The sequence below is a fragment of the Equus asinus genome, chromosome 20 (assembly GCF_041296235.1).
Source record: "Equus asinus isolate D_3611 breed Donkey chromosome 20, EquAss-T2T_v2, whole genome shotgun sequence".
NCBI lineage: Eukaryota > Metazoa > Chordata > Mammalia > Perissodactyla > Equidae > Equus > Equus asinus.
This window is the reverse complement of record NC_091809.1, coordinates 90,272,826-90,289,912: the sequence shown is the minus strand read 5'-3', so window position 1 is coordinate 90,289,912 and position 17,087 is coordinate 90,272,826. Positions and strand designations below refer to the sequence as shown.

Genomic DNA, 17,087 nt, shown 5'->3' with positions numbered 1-17,087 from the left:
CTGATTGTCATAATTGGTGGGATACTACTGGCATCTAGTGGGTAGAGGCCAGGGATGCTGCCAAACATCCCATAAATGCACATGACAGCACCACAACAAAGAATTATCTGGTTCAAAATGTCAATTGTACCAAGGTTGAGAAATCCTGGTGTAGAGGACAGATTGGAGAGTCACACATCTATGAGAAAGGAATTACAATAGTACAAGAGAGAGACAGCTCAGGCCTAAGTCAGGACAGTGAAACTGGTGATGGAGAGGAATAGACAAATAGGAGAGATAATGAGGATTTACTTAGTCCCTGGTTGATTGATATACCGGGAGAGGAAAAGGGAAGAACAGATTTCTGGCTTGAGCAACTACATGGATGGAAGAGTCATTAGAGAGGGGTTTGGAATGATCATGAGTTTAGTTTTGGACAGGTTGGATTTAAGGTGCCTGTGGGACATCCAAGTAGAGATGTTGAGCAGGCATCGGCATGTACAAGCTGGGGCTCAGAGGAATGGTCTGCGTCAAAGGATGGACGATGGTCAAAGCCATGGAAGTGGAAGAGAAGGCCCTGAGAGAGCATGTAGAGTAAGAAGAGGCCAAGGAGAGAGTCCAGGGAACAAGAATGTGTAAGAACAGGCAGAGGAAGGGGAGGTGGAGAAAGGCTGTGGAGTAGGGAAGCAGTGGGAGGAGAAACAGGAGAGACGCCTGGGAAGGTGGTCAGGGTGGGGCAGATGCAGTAAGTTTGTGGTCTGGTAAGAATTTTAGAGAGTTCACAGATAAGGGTCTTTATTTTCTCCTTGAAATAGTGTGTTTGATGAGAGCTAGTGGTGGGATGGGGACAAAAGGAAAAAGATAAGGTTAGTTATAGCTTTGGGCAGAGTGGGAGAGGGAGCTGACCAAGGTTGGACTGTGAAGCAGGGCTGAGCAACTGCTGAAAATAGAGACTGCACATTTGCAGTGGAACCTCTGAACAGGGGCTGCACAGGCCAGGAAATTCACTTCTGCCTTGGTCATTTCCAGTCAATGGCCCGTGCGCCTTTGGGGGTCACTTCCTGACAACTTCCCCTGACCACTATTTATTGCTTTCTTCCTGCAGCAAGGCAGAGGGCAAAGGTCTTTAACAGCTTCTGGAGATGGTGCTACAGCTGTGCTGCAGCCTGCCCGATTGATGCAGGGGGAAGTTTGTCTCCTGGGATATCCGGGCCCACAGCCACAGTAAAGAGTTGGAGCAGAAGCTGTTTCCAGAGTTCAGCTGTGGCATGGTCTTTGTGTCCCAGGAGGGTAAACAATGGCACAAATCACTTCTGTCAAGGGCCTAGGCAACAATCAGAAGTCCTTGGCCAGCCTTCTCTCTGAGCAACATTTTCTGGCTAAGAAAGGGCAACTCTCCAGCTTCCTCTTAGAGCATATCATGACCCTGAGCCCTTGTATCCACAAAGAGCACTTTGTCACAGGCTACGGCAGTAAGCACCAGCTAACCCACTGTTGAGGGCCTAGTGTGCACCCATTGTATAAAACTTAGTTTGAAAGAAGTTTTTATTGTAAGGCAAGGCAATCAGAATGTCCATTTATTCAATGAACAAATATGCATAGAGTACCTACTATGTGCCTGGCCCTCTCCTGGGCTCAAGAGCTCTCAGAATGGTGTATCCTGCTGATCTGGCTCTGAAATGTTCAGAGGCTCCTGACATTGGTGTCCAATCCTTCAGCTTTTTCTGAGCCAGTCTTAGAGATGCCTGAGAATTAATCAGAAAAGCCTTCCCCTACTTAGTTTTGGGGAGCTCCCAGGACTTAATGACCTCAGTATTGTCCCATAGACTTGGCAGTTCTCACTTCCAGTGAGGTTGGCTTGAGAGGTGATGGGATGCTAAGGGTGCATGAGCCACATTCATAAATCCATAGAGCAGACCCTGATCACCTCAGTGATTAGATCCCAGTATCAATCAGATCCCACTCTGCACTGACCAAACTTAATAAAGAACAGGCCTATGACATCAGTCTCTACAATTCTGTTGGTCAGCTGGTTCTCTGCTTGGAGTGATTATGAGACTCGGTCATTAACTCCCTGTGATCCACCTGGAATTAGCAGTCACAGCTCTTAGCACTCTTCTTAGTAAGTACAGTTGGTCCTTATCATTTGCAGACTCTGTATTTGTGAATTCACCAAATCTAAAATTTATTTTAACCCTCAAATCAGTACTCACAGAGCTTGTGCAGTCAATCCTGGACATGCACAGAATGATGAAAAATTCAAGTCTCCTGACTTGCACATTCGCAGCTAAGGTCAAACAAGGCAATGCTCTTCTTTCATGTTTCAACTTTTATATTGTAAACCAGGGTCCTTTTCGCAGTCTATTTAGTACCACATTTTTCACATTTTTGTGCTTTTTGTTTAGTGATTTTGCTGTTTAAAATGGTCACCAAGTGTAGTGCTGAAGTGCTGTCTAGTGTCCCTAAGCACAAGAAGGCTGTGGTGTGCCTTATGGAGAAATGCATGTATGAGATAAGCTTTGTTCAGATAGGAGCTATGGTGCCATTGGCCATGAGTTCAATGTTAATGAATCAACAATATGTATTAAATAAGGTGTCTTTAAACAGAAACACACATAAAGCAAGGTTAGGTATTGACCAGTGGACAAAAATGTTGTGACCAGAGGCTCACAGGAACCTAACCCAGGTGGTGAGGTCTGGACTGGGTTTGAGTTTGGCCCATGTCCTACTAGTCCCCTCTATGTGTCCACCATCCAGAGATTCTGGGCAACAACTGGCACAGGGCTACTTAGCTCTGGTTTTTCTAGCCAAAAAGATGGGGCATCACTCACCCCAGCCTCTCCCTAGGTGACAGCCACAGATGCAGACAGTGGCCCATTTGGCCTCCTCTCCTATTCCTTGGGTGCTGGACTTGGGACCTCAGGGTCTCCCCCGTTCCGCATTGATGCTCACAGTGGTGACGTGTGCACGACCCGTACCCTGGACCGTGACCAGGGGCCCTCGAGCTTCGACTTCACAGTGACAGCTGTGGATGGGGTGAGTGGGCAGACTGTGGGCAGGTTGGGGCATTGGGGTAGGGCATTCACCAGGGCTAGACAAGGCCCTCCTGACTTATGGCTGCCTATCTCACCAGGGAGGTCTGAAGTCCATGGTATATGTGAAGGTGTTTGTGTCAGACGAGAATGACAACCGCCCTCAGTTTTATCCACGGGAGTATGCTGCCAGTCTGAGTGCCCAGAGTGCACCAGGCACAGCTGTGCTGAGGGTGCGTGCCCATGACCCTGACCAGGGGCCTCATGGGCGACTCTCCTACCACATCCTGGCTGGCAATAGCCCCCCGCTCTTTGCCTTGGATGAACACTCAGGTGAGGATCCTCCCATTCTCAGGGCCTCCCAACCCCCCTCCCCACCTACCTAAATAATGTACTGCACCCCCATAACCCTTCCAGCTCTATTCTGTTTCCTTATACATCTCTGCTTCTATCCCTTCTCCCAGGGCTGTTGACAGTAGCCTGGCCCTTGGCCAGACGGGCCAACTCTGTGGTGCAGCTGGAGATTGGGGCTCAGGATGGAGGTGGCCTGCAGGCAGAGCCCAGTGCCCGAGTCAACATCAGCATTGTGCCTGGAACCCCCATACCACCCATATTTGAGCAACTACAGTATGTCTTTTCTGTGCCAGAGGATGTGGCACCAGGCACCAGTGTGGGCATGGTGCAGGCACACAACCCACCAGGTATCATTTATCATTATGCCCACTTGGTGCCATAGCCAGACACTCCAACATAACCCTCGAGCTCCATCCCAAGGTACCCCAGAGTATCACACCACAGGTAGCCCCCAAGCAAAGCACTCTGGTTCCAATCCCAGCAACTCCTGGGGCGTGGTGCAGGCACTCTGCTTCATCCCCTAGCGCATGAACATCACCCTAGTGCCACCCAGCTTCTCTGCTAGCACTTGCCTCTCCTCCTAATACTTTGAAAGACACTGGTGTGGGCACTGCCTAGCCCCTCTTTTCTTTTTTTTTTTTTTTTAAAGATTTCATTTTATTTTTCTTTTTCTCCCCAAAGCCCCCCGGTACATAGTTGTGTATTTTTAGTTGTAGGTCCTTCTAGTTGTGGCATGTGGGATGCCGCCTCAGCATGGCTTGATGAGTGGCGCCATGTCCGCACCCAGGATTCGAACCAGCGAAACCCTGGGCCGCCAAAGCAGAGTGCGCGAATGTAACCACTCAGCCATGGGGCCAGCCCATTTTTTTTTTTTAAGATTTTTTTTTTCCAAAGATTTTTGCCTAGCCCCTCTTGGTATTGGAGTCTGGGCCCCAACTCAACAGGTGCCCCGGTGCTCCCCATCTCTTTCCTGACCCCTCTCTCCTCCTCCTAGGTCGCTTGGGGCCCGTGACCTTCACCCTATCAGGTGGGGATCCCCGAGGACTCTTCTCCCTAGATGGGGCCTCAGGGCTGTTACAAACACTTCGCCCTCTGGACCGGGAGCTACTGGGACCAGTGCTGGAGCTGGAGGTGCGGGCAGGCAGTGGAGTACCCCCAGCTTTCGCTGTAGCTCGGGTGCGTGTGCTGCTAGATGATGTGAATGACAACTCTCCTGCCTTCCCTGCACCTGAAGACACAGTGTTGCTGCCACCAAGCACTGCCCCAGGGACCCTCATCTATACGCTGCGGGCTCTGGACCCTGACTCAGGCGTTAACAGTCGAGTCACCTTTACCCTGCTTGCTGGGGGTGGCGGGGCCTTCACCGTGGACCCCACCATGGGCCATGTGCGGCTTATGGGACCTCTGGGGCCCCCAGGGGGGCCTGCCCATGAGCTGGAGCTGGAGGCCCGAGATGGGGGCTCACCACCACGCACCAGCCACTTTCGACTGCGGGTGGTGGTACAGGACTTGGGGACCCGTGGGCTTGCTCCGCACTTTGACAGCCCTACCTACCGTGTGGACCTGCCCTCAGGCACCATCCCTGGAACTCAAGTTCTGCAAGTGCAGGCTCGAGCACCAGATGGGGGTCCTGTCACCTACCACCTTGCAGCAGATGGGCCAAGTAGCCCCTTTGGCCTGGAGCCACAGAGTGGGTGGCTATGGGTGCGGGCAGCACTAGACCGTGAGGCCCAGGAGTTGTACACACTGAAGGTAATGGCAGTGTCTGGGTCCAAAGCTGAGTTGGGGCAGCAGACAGGCACAGCCACCGTGAGGATCAGCATCCTCAATCAAAATGACCACAGTCCCCGCCTGTCTGAGGAGCCTACCTTCCTGGCTGTGGCTGAGAACCAGCCTCCAGGGACCAGTGTGGGCCGGGTCTTTGCCACTGACCGAGACTCAGGACCCAATGGACGTCTGACCTACAGCCTGCGACAGCTGTCAGAAGACAGCAAGGCCTTCCGCATCCACCCCCAGACTGGTGAGCACTGGGACCCAAATTCTGAGACCCCATAGCCTCATCCTCAGACTGGTGAACACCCAGACAGGATCCCCAGACCCAGGCCACAAGGACCAGGAGTGAACCTGGAGTTTTGCCCTAGCATTCCCTTCCATACTCCCCAAACCCCAGCCTCTCAGCCATAGGCCTCAGGCTCTGCATCCCTAGCTATTCCATACATGATCTCTATCCTGCACTCACAGGAGAGGTGACCACACTCCAAACCCTGGACCGGGAGCAGCAGAGCAGCTACCAGCTCCTTGTGCAAGTGCAGGATGCAGGGAGCCCACCCCGCAGTACCACAGGCACCGTGCACATCGCAGTGCTCGACCTCAATGACAACAGCCCCACTTTCCTGCAGGCTTCAGGGGCTGCTGGTGGGGGCCTCCCTATACAGGTATGTGAAGCAGCAGGACCCTGCCGTGAAGAAGTGTGAGAGGGAATGGGAGTCTCCCTCTATAGGTGTAGGTATGAGAGACTGCCTCTTAGAACAGATGTGAGAGCAAAAAAGCGGCTCTGCCTGCACACAGGTGAGGGGAACTCGATCCTGAGTTGTCTCAAGAACAAGAAGGAGACAACTGTAGGTGAATGGTGTCTCCCCACAGGTACCAGATCGCGTGCCTCCAGGAACACTAGTGACGACTCTGCAGGCCAAGGATCCAGATGAGGGGGAGAATGGGACTATCCTGTACACATTAACTGGTATGGGGGCTAGTGAGAAGGGAGTTGGTGGGCGATGGTATGTCCTAATGACCTACCCAGCTCTGAGACCCCAGCCCTCAACCTTGCTCTGCCTGTCCTCAGGTCCTGGCTCAGAGCTCTTCTCTCTGCATCCTCACTCGGGAGAGCTGCTCACTGCAGCACCCCTGATCCGAGCAGAGCGGCCCCACTATGTGCTGACTCTGAGTGCTCATGACCAAGGCAGCCCCCCTCGGAGCTCCAGCCTCCAGCTGCTGGTGCAGGTATGGCTGCCCTTCCTTCAATCTGTCCCCTTCCCCTTCACCACGCGCTGTGATTCCGCCTCCAAGAGCTCCACCTTCATGGGGCCCTTCCCACTCTAGTTAGCTATTCTGATCACCCTGCTACGCAGCGGGACAGCCGAGACTCCCTTTTAGACGAGTCCCCCTGATTCCGTCCTCCCTCCCCGGTCCACAACAGGTCCTTCCCTCAGCTCGCTCAGCTGAGCCCCCGCCGGATCCCTCAGAGCCAGACCCGGCGGCGCCCGTGCCTGTCGTGCTGACGGTGACAGCAGCCGAGGGGCTGCGGCCCGGCTCCCTCTTGGGCTCGGTGGCGCCGCCAGAGCCTGTGGGGGTGGGCACACTCACCTACACACTCGTGGGCGGTGCCGACCCGGAGGGTACCTTCGCGCTGGACGCGGCTTCAGGGCGCTTGTACCTGGCGCGGTCCTTGGACTTCGAGGCGGGCCCGGCGTGGCGCACGCTCACAGTGCGCGCCGAGGGGCCGGGCGGCGTGGGCGCGCGGCTGCTGCGAGTGCAGGTGCGAGTGCAGGACGAGAACGAGCATGCGCCAGCCTTTGCGCGCGACCCGCTGGCGCTGGCGCTGCCCGAGAACCCCGAGCCTGGCGCGGCGCTGTACACTTTCCGCGCGTCGGACGCCGACGGCCCGGGCCCTAACAGCGACGTGCGCTACCGCCTGCTGCGCCAGGAGCCGCCCGTGCCTGCGCTGCGCCTGGACGCGCGCACCGGGGCGCTCAGCGCACCGCGCGGCCTGGACCGGGAGACCACACCCGCTTTGCTGCTGCTCGTGGAAGCCACCGACCGGCCCACCAACGCCAGCCGTCGCCGCGCAGCGCGCGTTTCCGCGCGCGTCTTTGTCACGGATGAGAATGACAACGCGCCCGTCTTCGCCTCGCCCTCACATGTGCGCCTACCCGAGGATCAGCCGCCTGGGCCCACGGCGCTGCATGTGGTAGCCCGGGACCCGGACCTGGGGGAGGCCGCACGCGTGTCCTATCGCCTGGCAGCTGGCGGGGATGGCTACTTCCGGCTACACTCCAGCACTGGTGAGTTGGGCCCGAGGGTGGGAGAGTGTGCATGTGGAGGGAGTCTTGAGGATTCCTTACAGTTTGGCCTACTGCTCGCCCAGGAGCGCTGTCCGTGGTGCGGTCTCTGGACCGCGAGCAGCGAGCTGAGCACGTACTGACGGTGGTGGCCTCCGACCACGGCTCCCCGCCGCGCTCAGCCACGCAGCTCCTGACTATCAGCGTCGCCGACATCAACGACGAGGCACCCGCTTTCCAGCAGCAGGAGTACAGTGTCCTCTTGCGTGAGAACAGCCCTCCTGGCACATCTCTGCTCACTCTGCGAGCAACAGACTCTGACCTGGGTAAGACTTGGGGGGATGAGTTGAGAGAGAGATGGACTGGGGCAAGAAAGGATATATTTACTCTCTGATCTCCCTTCATGCTGCCCTCCTCAGGGGCCAATGGACAAGTGACTTATGGAGGCATCTCTGGTGAAAGATTCTCCCTGGACCCAGACACTGGAGTTCTCACAACTCTTCAAGCCCTGGATAGGGAGGAGGAGGAGGAGATCAACCTGACAGGTACACGTTGACAGGACCCCAAAAGACTAGTTGTTGTAAACACCAATGTAACATGAGTAGGACCCTCAAAGAACCTTCTAGAAGCTTCCACCTATCACAGCACCTTCTGTTATATTTTTGGATCTTTTGGGAGAGTGAAGAGTTTGACAGAGTGCAAAGTGAATTGACTTCTAGGCTGTTACCACTGTGATCACATAAACTCTCAAATGCATAATGTCACAGCTCTGCCCTCTAGGATTCCCTCAGATTATACAGCAGCCATTTCACAGATATTGAGCATCAGAGAGGTTAAGTGACTTGCTCAAGCTAACACAGCTTGGAAGTGGCAGAGTGGTATCCAGATCTTTGGATACCTCATTTAGTGCCTTTTGTGCCATACCACCACTAATCCAGGATACATCTTGCATGCATCAAGCGTAGGAGGTGGGAAGAAAAAGACATCTTCTGACACATGTATATTTATCTGTGCATGTACATACGTAGGCACCTGTGTACTCATGGGGTGTGGAGAGATGGATGTTTTCTGGTTTATGTGTGCCTGGTGAACTTGTGTGAACTCTATGTGATGTGGGTTTCTCCATGGGATGGGAACAGACGAGATCTCATTGATTTTGCTTCCCTACAGTTTATGCCCGGGATGGGGGTTCACCTCCACTGTTAACCCATGTCACGGTGCGAGTGGCTGTGGAAGATGAGAATGACCATGCCCCAACCTTTGGGAGTGCCCACCTCTCCCTGGAGGTGCCCGAGGGCCAGGACCCCCAGATTCTTACCACACTGCGGGCCTCTGACCCAGATGTGGGAGCCAATGGGCAGCTACAGTACCGCATCCTGGGTGAGAACCGTCCCACACCCACTAACTCAGCACCCACTTGCCCAACCTTACTCCTCGTTGGCCTATGTCAGACTCAGGTAGTGTGTCTGGGTCTCCTTTTCCTTCTCTTTCTGTCCTCCACTTTTTCTTTCATGCATATTTCTATGCCTCTCCAGCCCTTTATCTCCCTCTATTTCTGTTATCTTCTGTTTCTTTTTTTTTCTTTCTTGTCTCTCCCTATAGAGCAGTTGTTCTCAAATTTATTGGTCTCAAGAACTCTTAACTTTCTTAATTTTTGAGAACCCTAAAGAGTTTTTGTTTATATGATATTGTTTATTGATATAATAATGTGATATAATATTATTATAAACATATATAGTAAGTACATTATATCAGTATTTACTGTATTAGATATTAAAGCTAAGAAAAATTTAAAATATCATTGCAAAACAAGCCAGTGAAGCATACTGCTTGCCATATTTCTGCATAGGCACAAGGAAATATTAGGATTCCAAATAATAATTTGTTGGACAGTAATGAAGTTGTAAAGATTCTAGCAGGTGTAACTGAAGGTAAGCAGAAAAAACTGAATGAATCTCTGAAAACACACATATTTATGCTCTAAACTTTCTACCTAGAATATTCTAGAAAACACAAGAATACATAAGCATGTATTCCATTAACCATCCAAGTGATAATGTCATCACATGTCATGTAGCATCTGGACTCCACTGTATATTTGTCAGATAATGAGAATGAAAAAGGCATATAATATCCTGGTATTGCTATGAAAACAGTTTTGATCTTATGTACTCCCTGAAAGGGTCTCAGGGGACTCCCAGGAGTTCCCAGTCCATACTCTGAGAACAGCTGCTTTATACTATCTTTCTTTTATCTTCTGTGTTTCTCTTTGTTTCTCTGCCTTTTTCCAAGTTTCTGTCTTTCTCTCTCTCTCATATTCTTTGCTGTTGCCTGTAAATTACTCTCACTCCCATGGACTGACACATGTATGTTATATGTGTGCATGCCCTTCTTTGCAGATGGGGACCCATCAGGAGCCTTTGTCCTAGACCTAGCCTCTGGGGAGTTTGGCACCATGAGGCCACTAGACCGGGAGGTGGAGCCAGCATTCCAGATGAAGATAGAGGCCCGTGATGGAGGCCAGCCAGCTCTCAGTGCCACTCTGCTTGTGACAGTGACAGTACTGGATGCCAATGACCATGCCCCAGCCTTCCCGGTGCCTGCCTACTCTGTGGAGGTGCCTGAGGATGCACCTGCAGGAACCCTGCTGCTGCAGCTACAGGCTCATGACCCTGATGCTGGGGCCAATGGCCATGTAACCTACTACCTGGGTGCAGGTGCAGCAGGAGCCTTCCTGCTGGAGCCCAGCTCTGGGGAATTGCGCACAGCCGCAGCTCTAGATAGAGAGCAGTGTGCCAGCTATGCCTTTTCCGTGAGCGCAGTGGATGGTGCAGCTGCTGGGCCCCTGAGCACCACAGTGCCTGTCACCATCACGGTGCGTGATGTCAATGACCATGCACCCACCTTCCCCACTAGTCCCCTGAGGCTGCGCCTGCCCCGCCCAGGCCCCAGCCTCAGCACCCCCACCCTACCTCTGGCCACTCTTCGAGCTGAAGACCGAGATGCTGGTGCCAATGCCTCCATCCTATACCGGCTGGCGGGCACACCACCTCCTGGCACAACTGTGGACTCTTACACGGGTGAAATCCGTGTGGCCCGCTCCCCTGTAGCCCTGGGCCCCCGTGATCGTGTCCTCTTCATTGTGGCCACCGACCTTGGCCGTCCAGCTCGCTCCGCCACTGGTGTGGTCATTGTTGGGTTGCAGGGGGAGTCTGAGCGTGGACCTCGCTTTCCCCGGGCTAGTAGTGAAGCCGTGCTCCGTGAGAATGCACCCCCAGGTGGGTCCCCAACCCTGTCTCCCAGATTTGTATCCCTCGATGGGCTGGGGTTACTTGCTAAAAATGTCTCCCAAACTCCTTCAGTCTAGTGCTCACAGTCCAACCATTACCATCTTTTCTGCAGGGACTCCCATTGTCTCCCCCAAGGCTGTCCATGCGGGGGGCTCCAGTGGACCAATCACCTACAGCATTCTCAGTGGGAATGAGAAAGGGACATTCTCCATCCAGCCTAGTACAGGTGAAAGGCAGGAGCAAGGGGCTCGGGGAGAGGACAGGCTCCTGGGGGAGCTCCTCTTTGGGCCTGGGGAGGCTCAGGTCGGGGAGGGGCTGCCCTTAAGTAATGGGCCTAAGAGAGGGAGGCTCCAGGGCAAGCAAGGGGGCTGTCAATGATGCATTCTGCCTACCCCCAGGAGCCATCACAGTTCGCTCAGCAGAGGGACTGGACTTTGAGGCAAGCCCACGGCTGCGACTGGTGCTGCAGGCGGAGAGCGGAGGAGCCTTTGCCTTCTCTGTACTGACCCTAACCCTGCAAGACGCCAATGACAATGCTCCCCGCTTCCTGCGGCCCCACTACGTGGCCTTCCTGCCTGAGTCCAGGCCTTTGGAAGGGCCCCTGCTGCAGGTATGGGATATGATGGGAAGATGAGGGGCAGGGCTGGTTGAACTTGCCCAGGCCAGTGCCAGCAGCCTCCTACTCCTACCAGGTGGAGGCAGATGACCTGGATCAAGGCCCCAGTGGACAGATCTCCTACAGTCTGGCCGCATCCCAGCCAGCACGGGGGTTGTTCCATGTAGACCCAGCCACGGGCACTATCACTACCACAGCCATCCTGGACCGTGAGATCTGGGCCGAAACACGGTGAGGCCTGGTTCTGTAGACCCTGATACCTCATACTGGGTCTGTCCAGTTTCAAGCCCTGCCTTGAATCCCCCTCAATTCCTAAGCCACATCCTTGAGCCTTCCAACTCCCAACTTGTCCTGAGGCTTCCTAGCCCTGCCCAGGGTTCTCCCTTATCCCCAGGCCCCACCCCTGATTGTGTCCAGGCTGGTGCTGATGGCCACAGACAGAGGAAGCCCAGCCCTGGTGGGCTCAGCTACCCTGACAGTGATGGTCATCGACACCAATGACAATCGCCCCACCATCCCCCAACCCTGGGAGCTCCGAGTGTCGGAAGGTGAGGGCTGGGTAAACTGAGAGGTTCAAAGGGTGGTAGGGTGGCACTGTTCCACATCCTGGGGCTCCAAGAGTGCCTGGCACCATGCCAAACACACTTGCCTCATGTATTGCAGATGCACTATTGGGCTCAGAGATCGCACAGGTCACAGGGAATGACGTGGACTCTGGACCAGTGCTGTGGTATGTGCTGAGCCCCTCTGGGCCCCAGGATCCCTTCAGCATAGGCCGCTATGGAGGCCGCCTTTCCCTCACAGGCCCACTGGACTTCGAACAGCGTGACCGCTACCACCTGCAGCTGCTGGCACATGATGGGCCTCATGAGGGCCGTGCCAACCTCACAGTACTGGTGGAGGATGTCAATGACAATGCGCCTGCCTTCTCGCAGAGCCTCTACCAGGTGCTGATGCCCACAGATGTCCCCAAACCTGGGCCCAGGGTTGTTCACTTTGGAGAGAACTGAGAAGGCTAGAAGCGTCTGGGGTGGCCTGGGCATTGGAACTGACCTGGGGATGGAGCTCTGGAGATGGGAGGGTCCCATGTTAAAGCAGCCTTCCAAGTCCTGGGAACTGTGTCCAGATTCTGCATCCTGTGCATAAAACTGAGGGAAGGTGAGTAATTTGAATACTAGAGAGTATGGGCTTCAAACTGGAATGGATGCCAAGCAGGGCTCATAGGACCAAGCCGCAGAACATAGGCTGAGTGGGCAGCAGGGCAGCTAGGAAGCTTGGCCATAAACACTTGTCTTCATACCTCAGGTAATGCTGCTTGAGCACACACCCCCAGGCAGTGCCATTCTCTCCGTCTCTGCCACTGACCGGGACTCAGGTGCCAATGGTCACATCTCCTATCACCTGGCTTCCAGTGCTGAGGGCTTCAGTGTTGACCCCAACAACGGTGCGTCCTTCCTGGGATCTGACCCCCTCTATTTGACTGTGTTGGGCCATATTCTGACCTCATTCCTGGAATTTATTGCCTGAACTCTTAACTCCTGGATCTCTGACCCAGGGAGGACATTTTTCCCCCTTTGTCTCTATTTTAAGCTGTGGCTGCATGTCTAGAAGCTGTTCCTTGAATCCTGGAGGCCATTCCATAATCTCCCAGCACACAGGCCATTCCCTGGAGTCTGATGTCTGAGGCCACTTCCTAGGCCCTGAAGCGTCACCCGTCTGCTCACCCACAGCCTCTGCTGAATGCATGTTTCTCTCCATTCCCTTCTCATCTCAGGGACCTTGTTCACGACGTTGGGAACAGTGGCCTTGGGCCGTGAGGGGCCAGGAGTGGTGGATGTGGTGCTGGAGGCACGAGATCATGGGATGCCAGGCCGGGCAGCACGAGCCACAGTGCATGTGCAGCTGCAAGACCAGAACGACCATGCCCCGAGCTTCACATTGCCACACTACCGTGTGGCTGTGGCTGAGGATCTGCCCCCTGGTTCCACCCTGCTCACCCTAGAGGCCACAGATGCTGATGGAAGCCGCACCCATGCCACCGTGGACTACAGCATCGTCAGTGGCAACCGAGGCCGAGTCTTCCAGCTGGAACCCCGGCTGGCTGAGACTGGGGAGGGTGGTAGACTAGGCCCCCGGGCACTGGGCTGCCTGGTGTTGCTTGAGCCTCTAGACTTTGAAAGCCTAACCCAGTACAATCTAACTGTGGCTGCAGCTGACCGGGGGCAGCCACCTCGCAGCTCAGCTGTGCCAGTCACTGTCACTGTGCTGGATGTCAACGACAACCCACCTGTCTTCACCCGAGCATCCTACCGCATGGCAGTACCAGAGGACACGCCTGTTGGAGCCGAGCTCCTGCACGTGGAGGCCTCCGACGCTGATCCAGGCCCTCATGGCCTCGTGCGTTTCACTCTCAGTTCAGGTGACCCTTTGGGGCTCTTTGAGCTGGATGAGAGCTCAGGTGCCTTGAGATTGACTCGCCCCTTGGACTGTGAGACCCAGGCTCAACATCAGCTTGTAGTACAGGCTGCCGACCCTGCCGGGGCACACTTTGCTCTGGCACCAGTGACCATCGAGGTCCAGGATGTGAATGACCACAGCCCAGCCTTCCCGCTGAGCTTGCTCAGCACTAGCCTGGCAGAGAATCAACCTCCAGGCACTCTTGTGACCACTCTGCATGCAATTGATGGGGATGCTGGGGCTTTTGGGAGGCTGCGCTACAGCCTGTTGGAGGCCGGGCCAGGGCCTGAGGGCCGTGAGGCATTTGCACTGAACAGCTCAACGGGGGAGTTGCGGGCACGAGTGGCCTTTGACTATGAGCACACAGGAAGCTTCCAGCTGCTGGTGGGTGCCGCCGATGCTGGGAATCTCTCAGCCTCAGTCACTGTGTCAGTGCTGGTGACTGGTGAGGATGAGTATGACCCAGTATTCCTGGCTCCAGCTTTCCACTTCCAAGTGCCAGAAGGTGCCCGGCGAGGCCACAGCCTGGGTCATGTGCAGGCCACAGATGAGGATGGAGGTGCAGATGGCCTGGTGCTCTATTCTCTTGCCACTTCTTCCCCCTATTTTGGCATCAACCAGACTACAGGAGCCCTGTATCTGCGAGTGGACAGCAGAGCACCAGGCAGTGGAACAGGCACTTCTGGGGGTGGAGGCCGGACCCGGCGGGAGGCACCACGGGAGCTGAGGCTGGAGGTGGTGGCACGGGGGCCTCTCCCTGGTTCCCGGAGTGCCACAGTGCCCGTGACTGTAGATATCACCCACACTGCACTGGGCCTGGCACCTGACCTCAACCTGCTATTGGTGGGGGCTGTGGCGGCCTCCCTGGGAGTTGTGGTGGTGCTTGCACTGGCAGCCCTGGTCCTAGGGCTGGTGCGGGCCCGTAGCCGCAAGGCTGAGGCTGCTCCTGGCCCAATGTCACAGGCAGCACCCCTGGCCAGTGGCTCCCTGCAGAAGCTGGGCCGAGAGCCACCTAGCCCACCGCCCTCAGAGCACCTCTATCACCAGACTCTCCCCAGCTATGGTGGGCCAGGAGCTGGAGGACCCTACCCCCGTGGTGGCTCCCTGGACCCTTCACACTCAAGTGGCAGAGGCTCAGCAGAGGCTGCAGAGGATGATGAGATCCGCATGATCAACGAGTTCCCCCGTGTGGCCAGTGTGGCTTCCTCCCTGGCTGCCCGTGGCCCTGACTCAGGCATCCAGCAGGATGCAGATGGACTGAGTGACACGTCCTGTGAGCCACCTGCCCCTGACACCTGGTATAAGGGCCGCAAGGCAGGGCTGTTGCTGCCAGGTGCAGGAGCCACTCTGTACCGAGAAGAGGGCCCTCCAGCCACTGCCACAACCTTCCTCGGGGGCTGTGGCCTAAGCCCTGCACCCACTGGGGACTATGGCTTCCCAGCAGATGGCAAGCCATGTGTGGCAGGTGCGCTGACAGCCATTGTGGCTGGTGAGGAGGAGCTCCGTGGCAGCTATAACTGGGACTATCTGCTGAGCTGGTGCCCTCAGTTCCAGCCACTGGCCAGCGTCTTCACAGAAATCGCCCGGCTCAAGGATGAAGCTCGGCCATGTCCCCCAGCTCCCCGTATTGACCCACCACCCCTCATCACAGCTGTGGCCCACCCAGGAGCCAAGTCTGTGCCCCCCAAGCCAGCCAGCACAGCTGCAACTCGGGCCATCTTCCCACCAGCCTCTCACCGCTCCCCCATCAGCCATGAAGGCTCTCTGTCTTCAGCTGCCATGTCCCCCAGCTTCTCACCTTCACTGTCTCCTCTGGCTGCTCGCTCACCCGTTGTCTCGCCATTTGGGGTGGCCCAGGGCCCCTCAGCCTCAGCACTCAGCGCAGAGTCTGGCCTGGAGCCACCTGATGACACGGAGCTGCACATCTAGCTGTGGCCCAGGCTGGGCCCCGACCTGGGATGCGCACAGTGTCCCCAATGCAGGCCCCATCTGAGCCTGCCCTGGGCAGCCTCGGACCATGACTGGCCATGGGGGAGGCCAGCTCCCCATCCCAAATTCCTCCAGTGGGGGCAGGTCCCACATCTCACCCCGGCCCCATCAGAGCACCAGCATCACAGAAGCCCTGTTGGGCACTGACCTGTGGCCAGGTCCAATGTGGGGAGAAATATGAAGGAGGCAGCAGCCCTGGGCTCTCCTCAGTGAGGGCTTCCTGCCCTGCGCCAGCACCTTGAGATGGAGCTGAGACTTTATTTATTAGGGGGTAGGGGGATGGGGGGAGGTCTCTCCAACCTGTTTGGGCCCAGCTCCTTTGGGTTTCACTGGCACCCCTGCCCCTACCCAGAACCAAGTGCCAATTCTCACTCTGGAGCCTTAATAAACTGCAGTTTGTATCCAGCGTCTGGGTCTGTTCTGTGGGGATGGGGTTGGGGGATGATTGGAAGGCACCTGGCACATGTGGACACCTCAGGAGGCACAGAAAGGTGGTGGACATAGGGGCGTCTGGGGTGGGGATGGCACTGGGAGCACAGGCCTAGCCTGAGGCTGACTGTCCCATCTCTCTACAGTCCACCTTTCCCTCTAGCATGGGCAGGAGGGCAGGGAAAAGGCAGACAGCAGGGGCTTGCTTGTGGCAGTGACCTACAGAGGGATTGGCTGGATGGGGAGAGATCTTAGGGATGACCGGCTCCAGGCCTGAGGGTCTTCAAGGAGGAAGGGATGGATACGAGAGCAGCCAAGGGTGTGTTTTTCCCAGGGCTACTATATATCCACATGTAATAATAGCTCCCATTCATTGAGCCTTTGCCATGTCAGGCTCTCTGCTGAGTGATTTGCCTGCTTTATCTCTGTAAATTCTCACTGCAACCCTGAGGCAGAGCACTTTTAATATAATCGTCTCCATATTCTAAAGGAAGAAATCTAGGCTCCCCGCGGTTAGGGGACTTTCAAGATATCATACAGCTAGGAAGAACCAGGGTCTATGGGTCTATGGCCTTCAGAGCTCCTTTCTTCCTTCCTCCCTCCCTTCCTTCCTCCCTTCCTCCCTCCCTCCCTTCTTTTTTCTATTTTATTTTTTATTGAGGTTATGATAGTTTACAACCTTGTGAAATTTCAGTTGTACATTATTATTTGTCAGTCATATTGTAGGTTCACCACTTCACCCTTTGTGCCCACCCCCGACCCCCCTTTCCCCTGGTAACCACTAATCTGATCTCTTTGTCCACGTGTTTATCTTCCACATATGAGTGGAGTCATACAGAGATTGTCTTTCTCTATCTGGCTTATTTCACTGAACATAATACCC

The 17,087-nt window shown here is 55.2% G+C and overlaps 1 protein-coding gene across 2 annotated transcripts in view; it reads left to right on the top strand.

Annotated features, from left to right (window-relative positions):
- Nucleotides 1-16,193, top strand: part of DCHS1 (dachsous cadherin-related 1) — a 35,726-nt gene extending 19,533 nt beyond the window's left edge. For both annotated transcript variants that reach the window (XM_070490936.1, XM_070490935.1), the window contains exons 3-21: nt 2,827-3,015; nt 3,113-3,344; nt 3,476-3,712; nt 4,360-5,385; nt 5,607-5,800; nt 6,009-6,105; nt 6,208-6,365; nt 6,562-7,426; nt 7,510-7,749; nt 7,843-7,968; nt 8,594-8,803; nt 9,823-10,701; nt 10,826-10,939; nt 11,112-11,323; nt 11,406-11,560; nt 11,747-11,877; nt 11,993-12,276; nt 12,635-12,773; nt 13,104-16,193. In XM_070490936.1, coding sequence (XP_070347037.1) covers nt 2,827-3,015; nt 3,113-3,344; nt 3,476-3,712; nt 4,360-5,385; nt 5,607-5,800; nt 6,009-6,105; nt 6,208-6,365; nt 6,562-7,426; nt 7,510-7,749; nt 7,843-7,968; nt 8,594-8,803; nt 9,823-10,701; nt 10,826-10,939; nt 11,112-11,323; nt 11,406-11,560; nt 11,747-11,877; nt 11,993-12,276; nt 12,635-12,773; nt 13,104-15,715 — 8,100 coding nt within the window. In that variant the 3' untranslated portion in view covers nt 15,716-16,193. The remainder of the gene's footprint in view (nt 1-2,826; nt 3,016-3,112; nt 3,345-3,475; nt 3,713-4,359; nt 5,386-5,606; nt 5,801-6,008; nt 6,106-6,207; nt 6,366-6,561; nt 7,427-7,509; nt 7,750-7,842; nt 7,969-8,593; nt 8,804-9,822; nt 10,702-10,825; nt 10,940-11,111; nt 11,324-11,405; nt 11,561-11,746; nt 11,878-11,992; nt 12,277-12,634; nt 12,774-13,103) is intronic.
- The last annotated feature ends 894 nt before the right edge of the window (nt 16,194-17,087 follow it).